Here is a 27,313-nt window from a genome sequence, read left to right as displayed (position 1 = left end):
AGGAAACGAGTCGGAGTTTTGAAATGACTGTTTTGGTTGAAAGATTAATCTGCCAAGTGTTTGCGTCAGTGGAGCTGTCCGTTTCGCACAGGGCTGTCAGTGTGCAACACCCTGCTCCGGTAGAAGAAGGTGGGGGCTGTTAGGAGAAAGCAGGGGGATGTGGGACTCTCTCAGGGAAGTAGGGATGTGTTTCAGGAAACTATTGATCATCCATTCCCATCCTCTTGTTGCTTTTGTGGCTGTGTCCCTCCTTATTGTTCCCTCCTCCTTATCCTGCTGCTGGTCTGGAGTGCAGTGGTCAGGATGAAACCTAAAAGTGCTACAGAGTGCCCTGGAAAATCTGGGCGAAGCAGGGTGAGTCACTCATCTTTCTATGTGTTTTCTGCTATTTTACACATTTGATTCTTATACTCCAAGAGGCAGCCTTTGGTAAATAAAGCAATATATTATGTGGATTATTTAGTGTTCTGCTGGGTCTTCTCTGCCCACTGCAGGCACTGACTCCTCGCTGGAGTTTCAGGGGCTCTGCTGGCCTTATCCAGCGACTGATGTTTGGTATGATTTTTGGCATGGGATCACACATAATCCCTTGGTCCTATGGCCCTATGCCCCATCTGCCACCCCTGTAGGCGTACCTTCCAGCAGACAGTATTGGGAGCCCAGGCTGTTTGAGGCTGTCATCTCAGAATAGTACAGATGGAGTGCTGCATTGGCAGAGCTACTGTCTTGCAAATCTTAAACCAGGGTCCTGTCAGTCTGTGTAAGTGACCCCAAGCAATCCCTTGGGAAAATTTGAAGGAGCAAGGAGGTATTCTGGTGTTTTGACAAATATTCCATTCTGAACTGACAAATTGGTAATTCATCCTGTTCAAGGCTTGTGGAATCTTCCACGATTATCTATGAACCAACAGAATCTACATTAATGAGGCAATTTATTGGCTGCCAAGCATTCTGAATGTCTTCGGGTTGTGAAAGATTTTGCAGAAAGGACCTTTATTTTACTCACCACCAAAACTGAGGGGTAGTGAGGCAGATTGCTCGGGATAGCTGGGGATTGAGGTGCCACCTCCCGGTGGCTGCAGTGCACTTAATCATTCAGCCTGGAGAGTGAGGATTGGAGCTATATCCTACTGAATATTCTATGTTCTATAGCAAGGCATAACAGAAAACCGAGAGTTGTGCATGATTCCTTGAATGCTAATTAAAAGGTTAATATTCACTCAGGGCCGGGTAACAAGTCTGTCATTGTCTCAGTTAATGTGACGGAGACTCCTCTCTCACTGTAGGAGAGGTGGTGCTGTGTGAATGGAGGCTTGAATCCAGAATGAACAGGACAACTCCTCTATTCTAATAGCTTAGCAATGGTTAATCATCTGACACAGTGGCAGATGGTCAATACACTTCTATTTGGTAATATCACTCTACATTTGAGACTATATGGACCGGGATTGAAAATGACTTTGCTTCCTGTTGGCTCATTGTTTCTCTTGCTTCTGATTCAGGTGATTGTGACTTGAATCCCTCTCCAGAACTCCAGGCTGCTGCCACCCAGTGTGGGGGTTCTTTTCAGATGAGATGTTAAGATAAGGCATTGTTTGCTTCCTTAGACGCAAAGAATGCCATAGTCCTTATCACATTGTTGTTAGTGGGATCTTGCTGTGTGCAGTATGGCTGTTGTGGGGTTACATTATTTCAGAAAGCATCCCAGAATGTTTTGGGATTGTTTGAGGTTGTAAAAAGCCCCAAGGAGAGTCTTTTCAGCCATCTTGTGTCCCTTGCTGTGTCAGATTTTACCCTCACAGATCCTGGCTCTCTGGCTGTGAGTATTCGTGTGATCATGTTCACACCACCTGTTCCCTTATGTTTGCTTTGACACTGAACGGAAGCAGAAATAGCCCCATTAAGAACAGGCTAAATATTGCTCTGAATGCAGTGCACTTCCTGCCATCCGGTAGCACAAAGGCACATAGGACAATTAAAGGGCAAAAAGCAGCTTTCCAGCATTGCTCTGAATTCTTTTAAGCTCTGTTTGAGAACAGCCTTTGTTTCTTGGAGGAGTTTGGTTACAACTTTGCTATCAAACTTTGAACCAGCTTTCTGCCTCATGGGTCCTTCATGGGCTATGATGAGGAGGGAGTTGTGCAACAGACCACAAGGCAGATCTGGAGCCCAGTCCACTTGAACATCAGAGACAAAGTTCAAGGTGAGGACTTTTCTGTGAGGGTGACCATAACTGTCCAGAATAGAAAGTAAAGGAACCCAGTATGAGCAAGCATGTATAGTATGTCAATATGTCCCTTTGTGTGAGAGCATGAGTTTGTAACTCTCTGAGTCCTTGTAAGTGCATGTGAGCGTAAGACAATGTACAATGAATGATAAGATCCTGGGAAGTACGGAGGATAGTGTTCTTGGTATATAATCCAAGGATTTCTGAAGGTGGCAGCAAAGATAGATATAGTGATGAAAAGGGCATATGGGATATTTGCCTTCCGTAGCCATAGCAGGAAGGTTATGGTACAACTTCATAAAACATTGGTTTAGCCACAGCCAGAATACATGTGCAGTTCCAGTCACCACACTATAGGAAGAACATGAAAATTTTAAAGATCTGTACATCCTGGAGATCTGAAACAAACAGAAAACGCTTGAAGCATTCAGAAGATCGAACAGCGTCCGTACAAAGAAAAGTAGTTAACATTTCAGGTCAAGATGCTTTGTCAAAATAGAGAGGAGATGTTTGCACTGGAGAGCATGCAAGTGTGAGGATGAGGTGGGTGTGAATGTGTGCAGGTGTGAGTATGTTTTTACAAACCACAATTTTTTCATTGTTCATTTGTGAAGATGGTGGGACCAATATTGCACTCAAGTTTTCCCAGCATTGGGGGAGGAGTCAAACATTACCTGCTGCAGTGACTGCATACCCTTTGCTGAATCCACCCAAATGAGATCTGTTATAAAGACATTAAAATAATATGTGCAATACTGGCCATTCCCTATTGGTTGTGCCATTGTGACACTGGGCTTTGGGGCTATGTTATTTTAGTGCAGGAGTTCCCAACCTGGGGTCCACAGAGCCTTTGTTAATGGTTTTGGTCCATGGCATGAAAAAATGTTGGAAACCCCTGCTTTGGTGTGTGTCTCTTGGTGTTGGAAATGTCACAGTAGTGTAGTGGTTAGCGCAAGACTTTACAGGACCAGTGACCCAGGTTCATTTCCTGTCACTATAAGGAGTTTCTCTAGGAAGAGGTGCAGTTGACGTTTCAGGCCGAGACCCTTCGTCAGGACTAACTGAAGGAAGAGTGAGTAAGGGATTTGAAAGTTGGAGGGGGAGGGGGAGATCCAAAATGATAGGGGGAGGGATGGAGCCAAGAGCTGGACAGGTGATAGGCAAAAGGGATACGAGAGGATCATGGGACAGGAGGTCCGGGAAGAAAGACGGGGGGGGGGGACCCAGAGGATGGACAAGGGGTATATTCAGAGGGACAGAGGGAGAAAAAGGAGAGTGAGAGAAAGAATGTGTGTATAAAAATAAGTAACAGATGGGGTACGAGGGGGAGGTGGGGCATTAGCGGAAGTTAGAGAAGTCGATGTTCATGCCATCAGGTTGAAGGCTACCCAGACGGAATATAAGGTGTTGTTCCTCCAACCTGAGTGTGGCTTCATCTTTACAGTAGAGGAGGCCGTGGATAGACATGTCAGAATGGGAACGGGATGTGGAATTAAAATGTGTGGCCACCTTCCAGGTGAGGCAACACTTCACCTGTGAGTCAGCTGGGGTGATATACTGCGTCCGGTGTTCCCGATGTGTGGCACCTTGTCAAAGATCATCTTTAAATACAAGTACACAATATCCACCAATTCTCCTTTGTCTATCCTACTTGTTATTTCTTCAAAGAGTTCCAACGGATTTGTCAGGTAAGATTTCCTCTTAAGGAAACCACACTGATTGCAGCCTATTTTATCATGTGCCTCTCCAAATACCCTAAGACCTCATCCTTAGCAATCGACTCCAACATTTTCCCAACCACTGAGGTCAGTCTAAGTGGCCTAAAATTTCCTTTCTTCTGCTTCTCCCTTCTTGAAGGGTGGAGTGATGTTTGCAATTTCCAGTCCTCCAAAACCATGCCAAAGTCTATTGATTCTTGAAAGATCATTACTAATGGCTTCACAATCTCTTCAGCCACCTCTTTCAGAACCCTGGGGTGTACACCATCTGTTCTAGGTGACTTATCTACCCTCAGACCTTTCAGTTTCCCAAGAACACTCTCTAGTGATGGCAACTTCACTCACTTCTGCCCCTGACACTACCGAACTTCTGGTACACTGCTAGTGTCTTCCACAGCGAAGACTGATGCAAAATACTTATTCAGTTCATCTGCTACTTCCTTGTCCCCCATTACTACTTTTCTAGCATCATTTTCCAGTGGTCCGATATCTACTCTTGCCTCTCTTTTACTCCTTGCATATCTGAAGAAACATCCTCTTTAATATTGTTGGCTAGTTTACTTCTGTATTCCATCTTTTCTCTCTTTATGACTCCTTAGTTGTCTTTTGTTGTTTTTTAAAAGTTTCCCAATCCTCCAACTTCCACTAATTTTTGCTCTGATTATGTGCCCTCTCTTTGGCTCTGATTATATGCCCTCTCTTCCCTTGTCAGCCACAGTTGTGTTGTCCTGCCTTTAGAATACTTCTTCTTTGCAATATATCTATCCTGCGCCTTCTGAAATGCTCCTAGAAACTCCAGCCATTGCTGCTTTGCCGTCATACCTGCTAGTGTCCCCTTCTAATCAACTTTGGCCAGCTCCGCTCTCATGTTTCTGTAATTCCCTTTACTCCACTGTAATGCTAATACACCTGACGAGCTTCTCCCTCTCAAATTGCAAGATGAGTTCTATTGTATTATGATCACTATCTCCCAAGGGTTCCTTTACCTTAAGGTCTCTAATCAATTCCAGTGCATTGCACAACACCCAATCCATTATAGCTGATCCCCTAGTGGGCTCAACCAGGAGCTGCTCTAAAAAGTCATCTTGTAGGCGTTCTACAAACTCCCCCTCTTGAGATCCAGCACCAACCTGATTTTCCCAATATACCTGTATGTTGAAATCCCCTATGACTACTGTAACATTGCCCTTTTGACATGATTTTTTAAAATCTCCCGTTGTAATTTGTAGCCCACATCTTTGCTGCTGTTCTGTGTATAACTCCCACCAAGGTTTTTTTTTACCCTTGCAGTTTCTTAGTTTTACCCACAACGACACCTTGTGATCTTATGTCATAAGATTTTGATTTCATCTTTTACCAACTAAGCCACCCCACCCCCTCTACCTACCTGCCTGCCCTTTCGATACAATTGTATCCTTGGATGTTAAGCTCCCAGCTATAATCTTCTTTCAACCATGATTCAGTGATGCCCACACATGATACATGCCAATCTCTAACCACTGCAAAATCATCAACCTTATTCTGTATACTGTGTGCATTCAAATATCACACCTTCAGTCCTGTATTCTGGAAAAATAACACAACCGTGGTTAACAAGAAGTTAAAGCCAACATAAAACCCAAAGAGAGGGCATATAATAGAACAAAAATTAGTGGGAAGTTAAAGGATTGGGAAGCTTTAAAAACCAACAGAAGGCAAATTAAGAAGGTAAAGATGGAATACAAAAGTAAGCTAGCCAATAATATTAAAGAGGATACCAAAAGTTTCTTCAGATACATAAAGTGTAATAGAGAGGTGAGAGTTGATATTGGACTGTTGGAAAACAATGCTGGAGAAATAGTAATTGGGGACAAGGAAAAGGTGGATGAACTGAATAAGTATTTTGCATCAGTCTTTACTGTGGAAGATACTAGTGGTATGGTGGAAGTTCCAGGTGTTGGGGACATGAAGTGTGTGAAGTTACCATAACTAGAGAGAAGGTTCTCAGGAAGCTGAAAGGTCTGAAGGTAGATAAGTCACCTGGACCAGTTGGTGAACACCCCAGAGTTCTGAAAGAGGTGGCTGAAGAGATTGTGGAGGCATTAGTAATGATCATTCAAGAATCACTAGATTCTGTCATGGTTCTGGAATTGCAAATGTCACTCCACTCTGCAAGAAGGGCGAGATGCAGAAGGAAGGAAACTGTAGGCCAGTTAGTCTGACCTCAGTGGTTGGGAAGACGTTGGAGTTGATTATTCAGAATGAGATCTTAGGGTACTTTGGAGGCAACATGGCATCTGGGTGAATGAGCTGAAGGTTATGAAGCTGCAGCTCCAGTTCATTAACATGTTCTCTGAGGAACTGCAGACAAGGAATGAAGAATAAAGAAGATGAAACTTACCAGATACTTACCTCGTTTAAGCCTGTTGAGCCAAAGCCTCCCCACTCTTTTACACTGGCCCACTCCCACAATACCCTTGTATGTCCTTGCTAATGGATCCTGTTCACTGATCTGGCGCAGTTCAAACTCCAAAAACTGTTGTGAAGTGCTGCTTTTTTAAATCTTCCATCACGGACCTGTGTGAAGTCGCCTCTTCTTCTCACGCTCCCATTCACTGATTGGGCGCAATTCAAACACTGTTGAAGGGACAGTCACCAGTGATAGACTGATTAAAGCTTGAGTATATCAGTCTTGGTGCAAGTTAACAATTGAGAAAAAGGCTGAGTTACATTAGGTACATATGTGTCTATTAAAAAGTTAAAACAAGTAGTGCATAAAAACAGAAATTTAGAAAAAGTGAGGTGGTGTTCACGGGTTCAATGTCCATTTATGAACTGGATGGCAGAGGGGAAGAAGCTGTTCCTGAATCGCTGAGTGTGTGCCTTCAGGCTGCTGTATCTCCTACCTGATGGTAACAATGAGAAATGGGCATGCCCTGGGTGCTGAGGGTCCTTAATGATGGATGCTGCCTCCCTAAGGTGCTGCTCCTTGAAGATGTCTTGGATACTACAGAGGCTAGTACCCATGACAGAGCTGACTAATTTTACAAGTTTCTACAACTTATATCGATCTTGTGCGGTAGCCCCCCCCCCACCCATACCAGACGGTGATGCAGCCAGTCAGAGTGCTCTTCACAGTACATTTGTAGAAGTTTTTGAGTGTTTTAGTTGACAAACTGAATCCCCTAATAAAATATAGCTGCTGTCTTGCCTTCTTTATAGCCGCATTGATATTTTGAGTCCAAATTAGGTCCTCAGAGATATTGACACCCTGGAACTTGAAGCTGCTCACTCTCTCCACTTCTGATCCCTCTATGAGGATTGGTATGTGTTCCTTCATCTTACCCTTTCTGAAGTCCACAATCAGCTCTTTATTCTTAGCTCTTTAGTTAGTTGAGTGCAAGGTTGTTCCTGCGACACCACTCAACTAACTGGTATATCTCACTCTTGAAGACCGAATTCAACAGGACAACAACCAATGCGCAAGAAGAAAAAAAAACAAGCTGCAAATACAAAAAGAAAAAGAAGAAAAGAAAATAAGTATCGAGAACAGGAGATGAAGAGTCCTCAAAGTGTGTTCCAAGATTGTGAGAACAGTTCAGTGATAGGGCAATTGAAGTTGAATGAAGTTATCCCCACTGGTTCAAGAGCCTGATGGTTGAGGGGTAATAACTGATCCTGAACCTGGCAGTTCAGGTCCTGAGGCTCCTGCACCTTGTGAGAAGAGAGCATGGCTTGGATGGTTGGGGTCCTTGATGATGAATGCTATTTTTCTGTGACACCACTCCATGTAAATGTGCTCAGTGGTAGGGAGGGCTTTACCTATGATTGACTGGGCTATATCCTATTATTTTTTGTAGGCTTTTCTGTACGAGGGTATTGGTGTTTCCATAGCAGGCTGTGATGCAGCAGGCCATATACTCTCCACCAAATATCGATAGAAGTTTGTCAAAGTTATAGATGATGTGCTGAATCTTCACAAACTTCTAAGAAAGAAGAGGCTCTGTCGTGCTTTCTTTGTAATGGCAGTTACGTGCTGGACCCAGGTCAGATCCTCTGAAATGATAAGACCAAGGAATTTAAAATTGTTGACTCTCTCCATCTGTTATCCCTTGATGAGGACTGACTCATGGACCAACGATTTCCTCCTCCTGAGGTCAATAATCAGCTCCTTGGTCGTGCAGAACAGTAACTGTTTCTCCACAGTGCTGTCTGACCTGCTGAGTATTTCTAGTATTTTCTGTTTTATCTCAGTAAAATTAGTTTCCTTCTATAAACCCTTTAAATTCCCCTTTGAACTTTGAAAACCAAATCAATTTTTCACCCCCTCAGGTCCATGGAATGCAACCCTTGTTTGTGTAAAATTAAAACTTTGGAGTTTGGGTATCATTTTTGGGAAATAAGCATTTCTCTTCCTCCAAGACTTTGGTGAAAATGTTTGCCCTGAGGAAGTGGAAAGCTGAGACTATGCTGACAACTGGCACAAGTTGATAGGTTATTCTTCCACCTCGCTCTGCCCCCTTCCAAGTGGTTCATGCTCCTTATTCAGTGAGCAATATGGACTAGCTCATGCTCCTGTATACTTACTTACAGGTTCACTTCCTGCCCTGGTCTACAGCAGGGTGGCCATGGAGTCAGGCTTCATGCTGCTGTGTAAGGATTGAGGATGTGAGACTTATGTTGGTGTGTCTGGATATTGAGTTCTGACAGCTGCAGTACCTTTGGAGTCAAATAGTTCAACTGGCAACACCATTGACTTCGACTGGGTATGTCTGCAGGATTTTGAGCTGGAGGAGCCCCACAGAACTGCTAGAGATAGGAATATGTTTAGGGCTGTAGAGGGCAATATAGGTGTTGGAGATGGTTACAGGGAAATGGAAAAGGTTACAGAGGCAGATTATGTGAAGAGACTGGAGGTGATTACAGAACAGGGAGAGGTGAAGGGATTGGAGGAGATATAGAATGATGAAGAAGTTGGAGAGAGTTAGTCATAGTCATACTTTATTGATCCTGGGGGAAATTGGTTTTTGTTATAGTTGTACCATAAATAATAAATAGTAATAAAACCATAAATAATTAAATAGTAATATGTAAATTGTGCCAGGAAATAAGTCCAGGACCAGCCTATTGGCTCAGGGTGTCTGACCCTCCAAGGGAGAAGTTGTAAAGTTTGATGGCCACAGGCAGGAATGACTTCCTATGACGCTCTGTGCTGCATCTCGGTGGAATGAGTCTCTGGCTGAATGCACTCCTGTGCTCAACCAGTACATTATGTAGTGGATGGGAGACATTGTCCAAGATGGCATGTAACTTGGACAGCATCCTCTTTTCAGACACCGCCATGAGAGAGTCCAGTTCCATCCCCACAACATCACTGGCCTTACGAATGAGTTTGTTGATTCTGTTGGTGTCTGCTACCCTCAGCCTGCTGCCCCAGCACACAACAGCAAACATGATAGCACTGGGTTACAAAGATAGCAAAGAGTAAAAGCTGGAGGGAGTTACAGAGATAGAGAGGGATGTGAGAAGCCCAGGGGGTTTACAGAGATAGGAGGGGTGTAGGGGATGGAGGGGGTCATAGACAGGGAGGAGTATAGGAGTTGAAGAGAGTTGTGGAAATGGGGAGGGGGACGTACAGATAAGAGTTGTATGGGTTGGAGAATCTTTCAGATAGGAATGTGTGTCGTGGCTGGAGGGTTACAGGCAGGGAAGTATTTAGTGACTGGAGGGAGTTACAGGGTTATAGAAAATGAGCGCACTGGGGATAATGAAACATTATAAAGGAATTTGCTACCAAAGGCGAGGATTTTAATATTAGATATGTTGTTGAAATACCAATGAATTGATCCACTTGACCCGAAACAGGAGTGTGTAGGCCATGGCAGTCAAAGCTCAAACTCGGCACGGCGATGATGTTGAAATGGGTGTTGGTGATGGGACCGTAAGATGGTGCGCATTTGCACATGGGCAGCCGGCAGGTCAGTATAAGGTTGGGTGTACGGATGTTGGAAATTGGAAGCCGACCGGGAAATTGAACAAATTTGGAGCTGGAAGGGCCAGTCCATTTTCGTCTCTTACTTTTTGAGCTGTGCTTTGTTTTTTTAAAAAAAATCGATTTACCATTATCTGCAGTTTTACTATTGAAAATCTCGTGTTTTTGCTGTAATTGCCAGTCAGTGCACTAGGTGGTGCGATTTTCCCTTACGACCGGCCGTGTTCCTGTTCCCGAATCGCATCCTCATGGTAGCCGTTTTTATCTGCCCGGATTCCTCGGCAAAATGGAGCGTGTGTGATCAGATTGTGGAAAACCATCCCTGCTTTAAGTGGTTTGTCGGGACTTGTGTTAATAAGAAATGCACGCAGTGTTCGACGTGAATCGGGAAAGTTGGTCGTTTGCTGGAAATTCTTGTTTTAAGGTGCGAGGTGGACACAAAACCAGCACCTTGCAATTTACCTGCCATTTTAAAACTTGCAGAATATCCTAACACTTCACATTCTTCGATCACATAGCTTTGGTTCCGATTTTGATTGGACAATACAAATTAGCTTGGTTGGAGAGGTCATTTTTAGGAGCTTCTTACAGGAACTGGGAAGAGTTGGCGAGTTTCAGTGCTTCAGGGAACACGGGGATGCGCGGTGCGGGGACTTTGAAAGAATGTGTCGGGTGGAAACAGCAAGGCAAGATCAGAGGAACGGGGGCCTGTAGTTCCAAAAATTGAAATTGTGACACATTCGTTGGTTGCTGTAAAAAGAAATCAGCAACAATATGTTGGTCCTATGGTCCACTCTCCTCTGTTAACAGGTTACTTCCTCTCCGGACCTTGACTTTTCCTGGCTTCACCTATCACCTTCTAGCTGTTCTCTTCCCCCTCCCCCTCACCTTTTTATTCTGGCGTCTTCCCTTTCCCTTCCATTCCTAATGAAGGGTTTCGGCTCGAAATGTCGGCTGTTTAACATTTCCGTAGATGTTGCCTGATGTGCTTAGTTCCTCCAGCATTTTGTGTGTGTTGCTTTGGATTTCTCGCATCTCCAGACTTTCTCGTGTTTACAATATTTATCATAATGTCTTACGACGCCTCATAACAGCATTACTAAAAGAAACATTGGTTATGGAGTGCGAACTGCCCATTACACAAAACAGTAACAGAATCATAGACATTTGCAGGATATTGGGTCTACAGGTCAGAGCTACCACGCTAAATCCCAGTTTTCAGCGGTGGCCCAGCAGGTTACAATGCTTCAAAAAGGTTACTTTTTAAATGTGAGAATTGCTGCGTCTTTTCTTCCCCGTCATTAAACTAGATCTAGACTGCAGCACTTATGGAGTTAAGTATGTTTTCAACTCCATCTGTCTACTCATTACCTTTTGATCTATGCCTCCAGTTACTGATCTCTCTGCTAAGGAAAATTTGTCCTTTCAATTTACCCAGTTGGGGCCTTCCATAATTTTATACACCTCAGTTAAATCTCTCTTTCTCCTCTGTTCCAATGCAAACAAACACCACCTGACCAAGCTCCTCATCTGATATTTTGAAGACATTCATTTGTTTATTTTTTAATATGGACACCAATTATTAAAAAGTTTTGATTTCAAAATGAGTCATTGATAGTACTGTTGTGTGGTATAAAAATAGTGTTAGAGCCTTACAGGAGGTGCCCACTTGCAGCCACTTGGTATCATTTATCAATTTGTGTGGTTAGAGTTAGTGTTTGATTTATTTATTGAATCCTGGAAGGGAAGACATCAACACAAGAAAATCTGCAGGTGCTGGAGATTCAAGCAAAGCACACAAAATGCTGGTGAAACGCAGCAGGCCAGGCAGCATCTATAGGAAGAAGATATCATACTTTTTCAAGTTTGTCATGCAGGATAACTAACTGTTTTCCCTCATTCCATTCATCAAAGTATTGCTAAAATATTGATTTGATGATTGTGCATTCTAATTGTTCATATGCATATTTCAAAATATAAGCAAATGTAAGTATTTTTAAGCAGGACTTGCCAATGAAACTTAAGCTTTGTATATGTTTGAGACTTTATTTATGTCTATGAAGGTTCTCACTAATCCAGGTCATTGTATATCAAACAGTGGCAAATCAAGGCAACTGGACTTGTGTTGTCTAGAAGATATTTCACTACTCATCCAAGAGGCTTCTTCAGTTCCGATCCATGGTGGGTAGCTTTCTGACCTATAAACTGAGTTGTTTAAAGGTATAGCAATCACACGAGGGTTGTTAAGAGTTGTAGAGGTAATGAAAGGTTCATTAGTCTTGTCTTTGCATGTATGGAGGTGTGAACCCCAGCATCTCCATGACAGTTCACACCTCCATTTCCTGTATGACGCTTAATGGCCCTCATGTGTTTGCTATACCTTTAAACAACTCACAGAATTTATAAGCCAGAAGACTACCCACCATGGATCAGAACTGAAGAAGCCTCTTGGTTAAGTGATGAAGTGTCTTCTAGACAACACAGCAAGTCAGTTTGCCTTGATTTACTACTGCTTGAGTCTTTATTTAGTGCTCTGCATAGTGCTTAAAAAGGTGAATTTAAAAGCTCTTTTTCCTTTCTGGTTTGCTGGCTATGAGATTTTATTTAATGTAACTGGCTGTTCAGTCAACTTGATGGGTGCCAGGAATTCTGTTGAATTGAAGTGCAACAGCAGAAAGTGTGGAAACAAGGAGTTTTGGTCACAGAAAGGGCAAGATAATTTCACGGCACTTTATTTGAAGTCAGTGTTGGGGTTGTTGCTTCATTTTTAACCACAAGTTCTGGACTGGTAGATCTCTAATCTGTCTTCTGTCAGGTAAAACGTGACACAGCCTCTAATGGCTGTTGGAAAGAGAATATAGTATGGTTGCAATGAATCCCAAGTTTAAAGCTTAGATTGGACCATCCTTAATGCAAGTAGCAATAGTCCAGCAAACAAACTGAGATCACTCTTTGCAGTGGCTTAAAGTCCATGGAAAGTTATTGATAGGCTGCTTAGCATTTTTTGCCAAACACTAATTGCCTTTCAGAGTTGCTTGTTAAACCATATCATAGTCAACCACTTTAGTGGGTCTGGAGTCACATATAGACATAGCGAACCCAGTGGGTTTTATGTCCGGTCAGTTCTAAAACAGATTGTAATTTTAAAAAAAGATTATTTATTTCCATAGCTGCTCTAGTGGGATTTGAACTCTTGTCTGCAGATTGTCAGTCTAGGTCTCTGAATTACTAGTCCAGTAATTTAGCCACTGTGGCAACACCCAAGTTGTTTGAACTGGGTTTAGTTCAGTGGGTGCCAACAGGTCTCCCAAGATACCTGTGGAAAAGATGTATTCAAAAAAAAACACCACACAACTGAAAGAAAAGTGACTCTAAAAGAGGAGCTGATGGCTGGGGATTTCAGGCTACAGAGCAAAGTAAAACACAAATAAACCTTACAGTGGCAATAACTTTCCTTAAATGACCTAAAAGGAGAAAAGAAAAATAAGGAGCTGTGTCACATACAAGTATCGAGGTTTAATGAATCTTGTTCCTGAAATCCTAACAGCGGCCCTTTGACAGATTTAGCCCCATATGGCATCCTTTAGCTTTGCCCAATTTTATCCCAACTTTCTTGAAGGTGAAACACTGTACACAAAGCCTGCCAGTGATGGCTTGGCCTGTTGTTTTTGGCTCTGTAATCTTCTGCTGCTGCTTGGTCCCAGCCCTTTTGCCGATGAATGCCTTTTCTGTTTCCTCTCGCTCTGGGTGTGGTTGTGCCTTTTCCCGTCGTGAGCAATGTGCAGCAGGGATACAAGGCTACTTTTTGTTGCTCTGTGGGTGGAGGTGTGCAAGCAGAGAGGCTAGGCCCAGGCTATAAAAAGGTACTTGTTTGTATGTTTGTAAGGCTCTGCCGCGCTCATGAGCCGAAAAAGGGGCCGAGGGAAAGAGGGGGTGCAGTGGGACAAACTGTTAATATCTTGGTTTTGGAACATTCCAGTTTCCTGTGTGCAAAGCAGCCATAGGTTCCAACCATGGAGCTCAAAGCTTTAACCAGAGAGATCCTTAAACTACAGATATCAACACTGCTGTCGCAAAGATCTTGTTCATGTGCATTGCAAAGCAGATGCCTGGAGATAATATAGTTATCATCGGTACCAGAAAGCCCTTCTGCTCCCAGGAAATCTGGCTGACTGCCACTGAAATGATATTCAGTGGGTGACCTTAGTTCTCAGAAAGCATAGCCTATTTTTGGCTCTTTATTAGAGCTTTTGTGAGCTGCCTGCTGGGCCAGGTGAAGTCTGTTTAACCTGGAAGCAAACCATTACTGGTTCCCGATGTCTTGTAACCAGGCACAGAGTGGACGAGTGAGGCTTGGATAGATGGTCTCTGCCCATCATTCAGGCCCACAAATGTTCTTGTTCAAGGGGACGGCTATAGTAACCTAGAAAATGAGCCCCTCTGTAGTACAGTTCCAGACTTCCATCTGCACCTCCCATCTTTCCCCTGCTGTGAAGAGCTTTGTATCAAAAGTCCCTCCAGTGCAAGTTAACCTATTAACAAAGGGATCCAGTAATACAAATCATTTCAAAAAAAGTGAATGGCCCCATTTTGAAAAAATTATGCTTGCAACAGGAGCTGTATTATAATCATCACCAATCTCAAATTTCAAATTAATAATCAACTCAGCATCAATTGCCATTTGTGAATGAGAATTCCCAATTTCCCTCTGCCTTCTATGTATAAGTGCTTTCTAACTTCACTCTTGAACGACTTGGCTCCAATTTATAGACTCTGCCCTCTTATCCTAGAATCCCTATTCAGCTTAAAATAAACTGCAGGGAATATAACTGTTTATGCAATTTCTTTTGGAGTCCACGATACATTCTGGTAAATCCAATTTGCATGCCTTCCGAGGTTAATATCTCCTTGTTAAGGCATCATGCCTAGAACTGCTCGCAGTGCTCCAGGTGCGGTGTAACCATATCAAAGCATGGAAAATTCCAAGTTTGATCTTCTTCATGTTCTAAGTTAGCTTTATAGATGGCAGTTTGGTGGCAAGAACAGAGCCTCTGTGCTCTCTGGATTAATGAGGGAAGATTATGGGTAGTCTCCTGCTATAACTTCGATTTAAAGTAACTCCTCCAACTTGACTGATTCTACTGTGCCTTCAGTTGTCTGGGACTCGAGGTCTGGAATCTCCTCTTTAACCCTCTCTGACTCCCTTGCTCCTCTTTAAATCCACCCTCTTGAGATGGTCCAAATACTTACAGTTCCTTAAAAGTATTCAGTCCCTCAACTATTTTCACATTTTACTGTCTCATTTTCTAAATTTAAAATATATTGAAGTAGAATTTTTGAGCTAATCTACAAAACATTGTACATCTTGTCAAATCAAAAGAAAAATTCCAAAACCTGTCAACAATTTACTGAAAATTAAAAATCAAATTTAAGGCTGAAGAAATATTCATCCCTATTGTAATTACTATGCTAACTTTCCTCAGGTGTGATATATTACCTTATCATCTCACCCAATTTGTTGAAGTAGAAAATTGGAGGATCACCTGTTTTCAATGAATTCATAAGATTAAATACTCCCACTTTCTGTAAGGTCCAACAGTATGGTAACTTTTCAACAGACCAAACCAAAATGAACGCAAAAGAGCATTCGAAACAAGTCAGGAAATTATAATAGAGAAGCACAAATTTGAGGAAAGATACAAGACCATCTCAAAAGCACTGAACAGACCTCAGAGCTCAGTGCAGTCCATTGTGGAAAAAATATGAAACCATAGCCACACTGTCAAGGTCAAGCCATCCCTCTAAACTTAGTCATTGCAGAAGAATAGCTCTTCTAAGAGAGGCTACTGTGATGCCAACAGTCAAAATGGCTGCAACTGGAGATGAAGTTCATGGCTCCATAATCTCCAAGGCCTTGCACAAAAAGGGTATTTAGGGAAGAATGGCAAGGAAGAAGCTAGCTTAAAAAAAAAACACATCCTTGCCTGTAAAGACTTTGCAAAGTGTCAATTAGAAGATACTGTTAAGATGTGGAAGTAGGTATAATGGTCGGATGAAACTAAAGTGGAACTTTTTGGCCTCAGCACTAAGTGGTACGTGTGGTGTAAGTCTAACACTGTGCATCAACCAGGTAACACCATCCCCACTGTAAAGTATGGTGAAGGTGGCATCATTGCTATGGGGATGCTTTTCAGCGGCAGGGACTGGAAATCTGGTCAGGATTAATGGGAAGATGGATGCTGCTAAATACAGAGAGATCCTAGATTAAAAACCTGCCAGCCTCTGCCAAACTTGGGGGGGGGGGGCGCGGGTGTGGAGGAGTTCATCTTTCAGCAGGACAACAACTCAAAGCATATTGCCAGAGCAATCGTGGAGTGGCTTCAAATGAAGAAAATTGATGTCCTTGAGTTGCCCAGTCAGAGTCTTGACCTTAACCCGATCAAACATCTCTGACAAGACCTCGAGGTTGCTGTTCACCACCACTCCCCAACTAACCTAGCACAGCTTGAGAAATTTTGCAAGGAGGAATGGGCAAATCTTGCCCCTCACATTGTGCAAAGCTAATAGAGACTTATCCAAAAAGACTACTGACTGTAATAGCTGCGCAAGTTGAGCTGTGGTTCAGTTAAGTACTGACCAAAGGAGGATGAACACTTGAACTTCTGACATTTTGGTTTTTGAATTTAGTTTTTCATGCTTTGCAATTTTCCCCTTTTTTGGGGGGGCTCTACCTTGAAAAAAGGACCATGTGATTCACAAGCAAAAATTCTTTGTTAAATTGATTAAGATCCCTGGTTGTAATACTCATGTATGTGAATAAAAGGTTGTGGACTGAATACTTTTTCAAAGCACTGTATGTATATGGCTCAACATTGCTTTTTGTGTTTGATAAATTCTTACTGCATTCCCAGGTAGATTTTTGCTACATTAAAGGAATTTTCTGAACACAAGGTATTGCTTGGTGTGTTTATATTTTTTTTTAAATCCTCAATTGTGGAGATGCAACTAGAGACTTTGTGTTACATCTGCTGCATTTTACCTTCCTGCTTGGGATTTTGCAGCAGGGAAGTCCAGCTTCTCTTGAATAATCTGCTATTTCTTATTTCCTAAAACAAAAGCAATTTTAACTCTAAACCTCCAGCTGTCCCCTGGGGAAATTTCAAACTCCTAAACTCCTTCCTCAAGTTAATAGATAGATAATTTATTGATCCCTTGGAAACTAGTGTCACAGTAGCATTACGAGTGCACAGATATACAATACACAAATATTAGAATAAAAATAAAGAATAAAAGAATAAAAAAAATAAGTTAAAGAATAAAAAAAAATAAGTTGCCTCAAACAGGAGAGTGTCATCACTTTCCCGGTTATAGGTTGACTCATTAATAAGCCTAATGGCCAAAAGTAAGAATGACCTCGTATAGCTGTCTTTGGAGTAGCACAGTTGTCTTAGTCTGTCACTGAAAGTGCTGCTCTGTTCAGCCAAGGTAATATGCAGAGAGTGAGAAACGTTGTCCAGACTTGCTAGGATTTTTCACAAGGAATTTTGCTCTACCACAGCCTCCAGTGTGTCCAGTTTGACTCCTGTAACAGAGCCAGCCTTTCTAATCAGTTTACCGAGCTTGTTGGCATCACCTGTGTTGATGCCATTGCCGCAGCACCCCACCACATAGAAAATTGTATTGGCAACAACAGACTGGTAGAACATGTGAAGGAGAGGCCTGCATACTCCAAAGGACCTCAGTCTCCTCAGAAAGTAGAGGTGACTCTGGCCCTTCCTGTACACAGCCTCTGTGTTGGTGCTCCACTCAAGTCTGTCATCCAGGTGCATCCCAGGTACTTATAGGTCCTCACCACATCCATGGCCTCACCATCAGTAGTAACAGGGAGCAGTGCAGGCTTAGTCTTCCTAAAGTCCATCACCATCTCCTTTGTCTGACTGATGTTGAGCTGCAGATGATTCAGCTTGCACCATTTGACAAAGTCCTCCATCAGGGCCCAGTATTCACCCTTCTGAATCGGAGATGTCTCAGGTTAATGCAAAACAGGTTCTAAGCTTCTGCATCACAAGTTGCGTGTTGTTTGCTGTCTGTCAGTGGCCATATCAGTACAACTTTTACTCAAAATTTCTTTTGCATTTTTATTCATTTCCAGGATTTGGACATTGTTGGCAAGGGCAGTGTTTATTTTCCATCTCTAATCATTCTCTGGAAAATCCTTTGTAGTCCTTCTGTGAAAGATTCTCTTGTAGACCTGTTTGATAGGGAGTTCCAGGATTTAGATTCAGTAACAATAAAGCAATGGTGATGTATTTCTACAGGATAGTGTATGACTTAAAGGAGTTCTTGCAGGGAGTGTGTTCCTTTTTGCCTGTTGTCTTTTCTTCTCAGTGACAGAAGCCATATGTTTACAAGGTACTGTTGAAGAAGTCTCTATAGCTACAGTGCATTTATAGATGGCACACACTGCACAGTGACTTTTTGTGGAGGGAATGAATGACTAGGATGGTAAATGGAGAATGACAATCAAATCGGCTACTCTATCAGGATAGTGTTGAATGTCTTGAGTGTTGGAGCTGCGTTCATCCAGGCAAGTGGAAAGATTTTGGGGGTGTTCATTAGCAGTGCTCTTGATTTGGATGCTAATCGATAGTTGTGGTAGGGCTTGAATACTATCACCTCTTATAAAGTGAAATCATGTGACATGGGTGATCGCAGGGCTTTGCTTTCAGATGAGTTCAATGCCTTCTCTGCTTGCTTTAACCTTCAAAACATGGAGGAACCTTCACAAACTCCCACAGCTCTCAATGATCGTGTGATTTCAGTCACTGAGGCTGATGTGTGATCAGCCTTCAGGAGGATGAAGCCACGAAAAGCATCTGGCCCATATGGGGTTCCTGGGCAAGTACTAAAGGCCTGTGGTGATCAACTGGCTAGAGTGTTCACTGAGATCTTTAAACTCTCACTTCAATTATACCAGTGCTTAAGAAGAACACAGTGATCTGCTCCGTGACTATCATCCAGTAGCACTTACATCCACAGTGCTGAACTGTTTTTAAAGGTTGGTGATGAAGCAACCTTTGACAAATATCTTTAGATGTGTGGTGGAGAGTATATTGATGCCTACATCAGAGCCTGGTATGGAAACAATGTCTTTGAATGGAAAATCCTACAAAAAATAGTGGATACAGCCCAGTCCATCATGGGTACAGCCCTCCTCACCATTGAACACATCTACATGAAATGCCGTCATAGGAAAGCAGCAGCTATCATCAGGGACTCCCACCACTCAGGACATGCTCTCTTCATCCTGCTCTCCATGGGAAGGTTCAGGAGCCTCAGGACTCTCACTGCCGGGTTCAAGAATAGTTATTACCTCTCAACCGCCAGTCATTGAACCAAATGGGTCACTCAGGTTCACTTACCCCATCATTGAGATGACCCCACAACCCATGGACTCACTTTCAAGGACTCTTCATCTCATGTTCTAGATATTTTTGCATATTTATTCTTCTTTCTTTTTGTATTTGCACAGTTTGCTGTCTTTTGCACACTGGTTGAATGTCCAAGTTGATGCAATCTTTCATTGATTCTGTTACAGTTATTATTTTATGCAATTGTTGACTATGCCCACAAGAAAATGAATCTCAGGGTTGCGTGTAGTGACATATATGTATACTTTGATAATAAATTTATTTTGAACTTTGAAGCCAAATTTCTCTGCAGCCTCATAATTATTTCTATTTTCTGGGATGCACTCACTGCTAGTTAAATATATGATAGGATTTGCAGGATGGACTCCAGCTAATTGGCACATACAGTAATTAGCGAGCACAGTGTCAACTGATTAAAACAGAACTGGTAAAATAACTGGGTTGGAGGATTGTCAGGTGATGGAGAGCTATTCATTCAAAGGTTGCAGGGATCCAGAAGCATGGCCCAGGTTTTCAGTTTTCTTGGAAAAGTGGAATGACCAGTTTCTGGAGGTCCATGTATACAAGAAAATTGCTTTTTTTTCTTTCATAAAAATGTAGAGTCCTAGACATGCAGCAAGGAATCAAGCCCTTTGTTCCATTATATCCATGCCAACTATCACAATTTTACACAAATCCCATGTTGTTCTCCCGACATTCCTATCAACTTGCCCAGTTTCTACCCCTCACCTACACACTAGGGGTAGTTTGTAGTGTCCAATTAACCCACTGACCCTCATTTGTTTGGAATGTGGTAGGGCACTAGAGGACCTGGGGGAATTCTACATATCACAGGGAGAGTGTGTAAATTTGGTTGCTATTCTTTAGCAGAATTTCTGTGCTGAAAAGACTGCTGAAATGGGGCCATATAGGGCTGGATATAGAATGAATGTTTGGCCAGATATTCCAGACATTCACTCACCTCTGCTGTGGCATTTGGGCTATTCATTAAGCAGCTTGGCCGTACCTGGTGGGCCTTGCATAAAGCAATCCACTTCATGACGCAGCATCCAAACATGTGCCAATGATCAGTCAACCCCCTGCACCACCACTGTTGACTGCTTTGCAGAGGAGTCCAGACATCGGGGTCAAGTTGGTTAACACACAGTTACCATCGTTAAGAGAACCATTCTTTCAGTGCCAGCAGCATTTACAGCAAGCTGTGTTGAGAGGGAATGACCATTAAAGCTGGTTGTGATGAATACTTTTTGATTTTTATGAAAGTAAACCCAAATTTTCTATTTCAAACACTTACCTTGAGGGCATGAAGGGTCTGGAGTTTTCCATAAGATTTCACTCTCCTTGTATTAACCTGGTATGAATTGGTTTGGAAATGGTGAAGAGGCCTCAGGGACTGGGGGGCTGGGGCTACCATTGGGTTAACTCCCGGCCCAAAGCATCTTAGTTAATGAGGTTGGGTTGTCAGTCTTGCGACTCTGCTCTTTAAAGGATTTGATCACAGTTAACATCAGTTTCCCATCAGTGACCATTCTGTAAGTCAAATGATGAAGAGTAATTGTCTGTACCATTAACCCTTTTTCTCTCACCACAGATGCTGCTGAGTGTTTCTACCATTTTTTAAAATTTCAGATTTCCACCTTCTGCAGTGTTTCATTTCTGGATCTTTATTATGAATGTTCAGCTGGTTGCTTTGCTACCTGGTGCATACTGTAATGGAGAATGCATTGTAATGACACACATGGCTTAAGGTGACCCTTGGCAGTAGTGTTTTGCTTCAGCCTGGCAGAATGCCCAGCCAGCACAGGGACTGAATCTGCATTGGGTTAGCTTGAATGAATTACACTCAGCTGCGTTTCCAAGGAAGCAGGAGGCATTGACCTTGAATTGTTTGACTTTATGGAAAAGTCCTTTCTCGCCTCACACTTTTGTGGATTGTAAACTGGAGTCAAAAGAGGAAGAATTTGAGGTTTAATTGGAGCAGTGTTCAGATGCCAAAAATGACTGCAGGAACGTGCTATTGATCATCTTGCTCTAGCGTTGCTAGGTAAACTAGCAGAGCTTTCACTGGGTACAAAGACGTTTGTACTAATTTTGACTGGAGTCAATCATGGCCTTAGTCTGTAGGGCCGTTTTCATCTCCAGACTTTCAATGTCCTGCGGGCGCTGTTTGTTTTCCTGCTTTTTAACTTGTGAGGGTAGGAAAGGTAGATGAATTGATCTGGATTGCAACAGTCATTAATCTTTCATGTAGGAGAAGGTTAATTTTCTATTGACCACCTTGAATTCTTTACCATGCTCTGAAAAACCTTTAAAATAGCCCACACTCAATGTATCTGCTTTAAATGTAATTTCCTGAGTTTTTTTTGTGCTGGGCAGGGTGCAATACATGAGAAGGTGTCCGAAATGATTATTTGAATGAATATTTTTATCCATGTATAACCAGATGAGTGTGGAGATAATTTTTGGAACACACAGTTGCAGTTGAGTGCCAACCTCTGGTTTGAGTTACTCAAAGCTATTTAAATAGTCTTGATTTCTAGCTGTGTGCTTTTCTAGGCATACCTCCCATAATTAGACATGAGAAGATCATTTGGCCTACAAGCCTCATTCACCATTCAATATGATCATGGTTGATTTTCTGCCTTGTGTACTTCTTTACCAGCCCATCCACCCCAAGCCCTTTTGCATTTCCAATACCTGAATTCATTCCCCATTTAGAAGATAGCATATGCCTATATCAGAAACATGAGAAAGCCTACAGATGCTGAAAATCCAAAGCAGCACACACAAAATGCTCAGAGAGCTCAGCAGGTCTGGCAACATCGATGGAAATGAGTAAACAGTCGATGTTTCAGGCTGTGCCCCTTCTTCAGGACAGGAAAGGAAGGGGGAAGATGCCAGAATAAAAAGGTGGGGGGGAGAGGAAGGAGGATGGCTAGAAGGTGGTAGGTGAAGCCAGGTGGGGTAGGAAAGATAAAGGGCTGGAGAGGAGAGTGGACCACAGAAGGGTCACCGGGGGAGGTGATAGGCAGGTGAGAAGAGATAGGAGGCCAGAGTGGGGAAGGGAAGAGGGATTATTTTTTAAACTGGAAGGAGAAATCTAATCAGAATCAGGTTTATTATCACCGGCATGTGTCGTGGAATGTGTTAACTTGGCAGAAGCGATTCAATGCAATACATGACAATATAGAAGTAGTAAAAATGATATAATAATAAGTAAATCAATTACAATATATGGATATTGAATAGATTAAAAATGGTGCAAAAACAGAAATAATATATTTAAAAAGTGAGAGAGTGTTGACGGGTTCAATGTCCATTTAGGAATCGGAGGGCAGAGGGGAAGAAGCTGTTCCTGAATCACTGAGTGTGTGCCTTCAGGCTTCTGTATCTCCTACCTGATGGTAACAATGAGAAAAGGGCATGCCCTGGGTGCTGGAGGTCTTTAATAATGGACACTGCCTTTCTGAGACACCGCTCCTTAACGATATCCTGGGTACTTTGTAGGCTAGTACCTAAGATGAAGAGGACTAGATTTACAACCTTCTGCAGCTTCTTTTGGTCCTGTGCAGTAGCCCCTCCATACCAGACAGTGATGCAGCCTGTCAGAATGCTCTCCACGGTACATCTGTAGAAGTTGCTGAGTGTATTTGTTGACATGCCAAATCTCTGTCTTGCCTTCTTTATAACTGCATCAATACGTTGGAACCAGGTTAGATCCTCAGCGATATTGACACCCGGGAACTTGAAACTGCTCACTCTCTCCACTTCTGATCCCTCTGAGGATTGGTATGTGTTCCTTCATCTTACCCTTCCTGAAGTCCACAATCAGCTCTTTCGTCTCACTGACATTAAGTGCCAGGTTGTTGCTGTGACACCACTCCACTAGTTGGCATATCTCACTCCTGTACACCCTCTCGTCACCACCTGAGATTCTACCAACAATGGTTGTATCATCAGCAAATTTGTAGATGGTATTTGAACTATGCCTAGCCACACAGTCAGGGGTATAGAGAGAGTAGAGCAGTGGGCTAAGCACACACCCCTGAGGTGTGCCAGTGTTGATTGCCAGTGAGGAGAAGATGTTATCACCAATCCGTACAGATTGTGGTCTTCCGGTTGGAAGTCGAGGATCCAATTGCAGAGGGAGGTACAGAGGCCCAGATTTTGTAACCCCTCAATCATGGCTTCAGATTGGATGCTATGCAGATGGTGGTGCTTCATAATTTATGATGGGTCTCACCAATACAGGGGAGACTGCATTCGGAGCACCGAACACAATAGATGACCCCAGCAGATTTGCAGGTGAGGTGTTGCCTCCCCTGGAAGGTCTGTTTTGGGTCGCTGAATGGTAGTGAGGGAGGAGGTGTAAGGGCAGGTGTAGCACTTTGGACACTTGCAGCGACAAGTGCTGGGAGGGACAAATGGACAAGGGAATTGTGAAGGGAGTGATCCCTGTGAAAAGTGGAGGGGGGAGGTAAAGATATGTTTGGTGGTAGGATTGTTTTGGAGATGGTAGAAGTTGCAGACGATGACGTGTTGGATGCAGAGTCTCAGTGGGTGACGAAAGGACAAGAGGAACTATCACTATTAAAGCGGTGGGAAGATGGGGTGAGCATGGAAGTTCGGGAAATGGAGATGCAGGTGGAGGCAGCATCAACGGCGGAGGAAAGGAAACCCTGTTCTTTGAAGAAGGAGAACATCTCTGGAAAGGAAAGCTTCATCCTGTGAACAGATATGATGGAGACAAAGGAACTGAGAAAAGAGAACAGCACTTTTACAAGAAATAGAGTCATAGAGAAGTACAGCACAGAAACAGACCCTTCGGCCCATCTAGTCCATGCTGAAACCGTTTAAGCTGCTGACTCCCATCGACCTGCACCAGGACCATGGCTCTCCACATCCCTGCTGTCTATGTACTTATCCAAACTTCCCTTAAGCATTTGAATCAGGCTCGCGTACACCACTTGTGTTTGCAGCTCATTCCACTCTCTCGACCCTCTGAGTGAACAAGTTACCCCTTATGTTCCCCTTAACCTTCTCACCTTTCACCCTTAACCCATGACCTCTGGTTGTCGTCTCAACCAACCTCAGTGGAAAAAGCCTGTTTGCATCAACCCAATCCATACCCCTCATAATTTTGCATACCTGTATCAAATCTCCTCAGTCTTCTATGTTCTAAAGAATACAGTCCAAACCTATTCAATCTTTCCTTATAACTCAGGTCCTCTGGAACCAGCAATATCCTTGTAAATTTTCTCTGTACTCTTTCAACCTTGTTTACATCATTGCTGTAGGTAGGTGACCAAAACTGCACACAGTACTCCAAAATAGGCCTCACCAACATCTTTTACAACTTCAACATAACATCCCATCTCCTGTACTCAGTACGTTGATTTATGAAGGCCAATGTGCCAACAGCTTTCTTTACAACCCTATCTACCTGTGACACCACTTTCAACGAATTATGTACCTGTATTCCCAGATCCCTTTGTTCTATCACACTCCTCAGTGCCCTACTGTTCACTGTGTAAGACCTACCCTGGTTGGTCCTCCCAAAGTGCAACACCTCACACTTGTCTGCATTAAATTCCGTCTGCCATTTTTCAGCCCATTTCTCCTGCTGATTGAAATCCTTCTGCAAGCCATGATAGGCTTCCTCACTGTCCACTACACCCCAATCCTGGTGTCATCCACAAATTTGCTGATCGATTTGACCACATTATCAGCCAGATCATTGATATAGATGACAAACAACAAAGGACCCAGCACCGATCCCTGCAGCACACCACCAGTCACAGGCCTCCCAGTCAGAGAGGCAACCATCTACTACCAATCTCTGGCTTCTCCCGTAAAGCCAATGTCTATTCAAATTTACTACCTCATCCTGAATGCCAAGTGACTGCACCTTGTTGACCAGCCTCCCATGCAGGACCTTGTCGTCGACATCCACTGCCTTTTCTTCCTCAACTTCCCTGGTAACTTTCTCAGAAGCCATATAAGAGCATGATCTACCATGCACAAAACAATGTTGACTATCCCTAATCAGTCCTTATCTATTCAAATACTTGTATATCCAGTCCCTTACAATAGCTGTCAATAACTTATCCACTACTGATGTCAGGTTCTCCAGCCCCTAGTCTCCTGGTTTATTCTTAAAGTCTTTCTTAAATATTGGAACAACATTAACCAACCTCCAATGATCTAGCACTTCACTCATGGCCAAAGACATTTTATATACCTCTGCTGGAACTCCTGCAATTTCTCCAGTAGCCTCCCATAAGGTTCGAGGGAACACCTTATCAGGCTCAGGCCATTTATCCATCCTAATTTGCCTCATGGCAGCAAGCACCTCCTGTTTAATTCATATACAGTCCACAACCTCACTGCTGTTTTCTCTCAGTTCTATAGACATTGCATCCACCTCCCGAGTAAATAAAAATTTACAAAAATCCATTTAAGATTTCTCCTATCTCTTTCAGCTCCATGTATAGATGACTTCTCTGATCCTTAAGTGGACTAATTTTGTCCCTTGCTATTTTTTGCTCTTAATATGTTGATAGAAGTCCTTGGCATTCTCCTTTACCTTGTCTGAAGGAGCAACGTCATGCCTTCTTTTAACCCTCCTGATTTCCCTCTTTACTGTTCTCTTGCATTTCTTATACTCCAAGTACATGTACCTCATTTTGTTCCTTGTTGCCTATGCCTATAATGCACCAGGACCTTAATATCTCTCAAAAAGCAAGGTTCCCTAAATCTGTTTGCTTTGCCTTTATTTCTAATAGGACCGTACAAACTCTGTACACTCAAAATTTCATTTTTGAAGGCCTCCCACTGTTATGCCTAAAGACTTGCAGATCCAGCTCATAAGGCAGAAAGACACAAATTCCCCTTTTCTGTTTCAAAACTTTATTTATTAGGACAGAACAGGTATTAAAATACTTAACTAGAATACTTAACTGCAGCACACCTTCCGTTCTGACTGATCTGTGGCGCTGTTCGTGACCCAGCCAGTCTGTGACGCCCTGGTAAACTTCCCCCGAGCCCGCTGATCGCTCTCTTTTATACCCACTCCACTGATGTGGAATGCTGTAGTAAGTGGACCAATACAGTCACACCAACTCAAACCACCAAACCAATTATCACTTACCACCACTCCTCAGAAGTTCCGCCCCTGTGTTCATGTTTACACAGTTGTATTCTCACAGTCATGTTCCATTCCCATGGTTGCCATCAAAGCTTCTGCAGCTAGTTACATACACCCAAGGCCACGATGTGAAGACATTCGATACACACAAAGATTAACTCTTCACAATACACCAACCAAGCACACCTTTTCCAGAAAATGACCTGTTCCAATCCACACTTGCCAGATCCTTTCTGATACCATCAGAATTGGCCTTTCTCCAATTTAGAATCTTAACCCAAGGACCAGACCTATCCTCCTTCATAATTGTCTTGAAACTAATGGCATTATGACCGCTACATCCAAAGTGTTCCCCTACACATACTTCAGTCACCTGCCCTGTCTTGTTCCCTAATAGGAGATCCAGTATGGCGCTCTCTCTAGTTGGAACCTCTGTATACTGATTCAGGAAGCTGTCCTGAACACCATTGACAAACTCTATCCCATCCAGGCCTTTTATAGTATGGGAGTCCCACTCAATATACGGAAAGTTAAAATCACCTACTATCACAATCTTATGTTCTTGCAGCTGTCTGTGATTTCTCTACCAATTTGTTCCTCTAAATCCCACTGACTATTAAGTGGCCTGTAATATAATCCCATTAACCTGTCATGCCTTTCTTATTCCTCAGCTCCACTCATACAGCCTCAGTAGACGAGCTCTCCAGTCTGTTCTGTCTGACATTTTCCTTGACTAGTGATGCCAACCCTCCCCCTTTAATCCCTCCCACTCTATCATGTCTAAAACAATGACACTTTGGAACATTGAGCTGCCAGTCC

General features: G+C 42.9%; 1 protein-coding gene across 3 annotated transcripts in view; it reads left to right on the top strand.

Moving 5' to 3' along the window:
• LOC140191925 (tensin-2-like) overlaps positions 1–27,313 on the top strand; it is a 262,781-nt gene that overhangs the window by 68,757 nt on the left and 166,711 nt on the right. Inside the window, exon 1 of one of the 3 annotated variants that reach the window (XM_072249807.1) lies at positions 67–354. The exons of the other annotated variants lie outside the window; for them this stretch is intronic. Coding sequence (XP_072105908.1) covers positions 304–354 — 51 coding nt within the window. The 5' untranslated portion in view covers positions 67–303. Of the gene's footprint in view, positions 1–66; positions 355–27,313 lie in introns of those variants that run through there. 3 annotated transcript variants of the gene reach the window in all.

The sequence above is a fragment of the Mobula birostris genome, chromosome X (genome assembly GCF_030028105.1).
Source record: "Mobula birostris isolate sMobBir1 chromosome X, sMobBir1.hap1, whole genome shotgun sequence".
In the NCBI taxonomy this organism is placed as follows: Eukaryota; Metazoa; Chordata; class Chondrichthyes; order Myliobatiformes; family Myliobatidae; genus Mobula; species Mobula birostris.
Note: the sequence above shows the minus strand (reverse complement) of the source record. Positions and strands in the feature narration are given on the sequence as shown.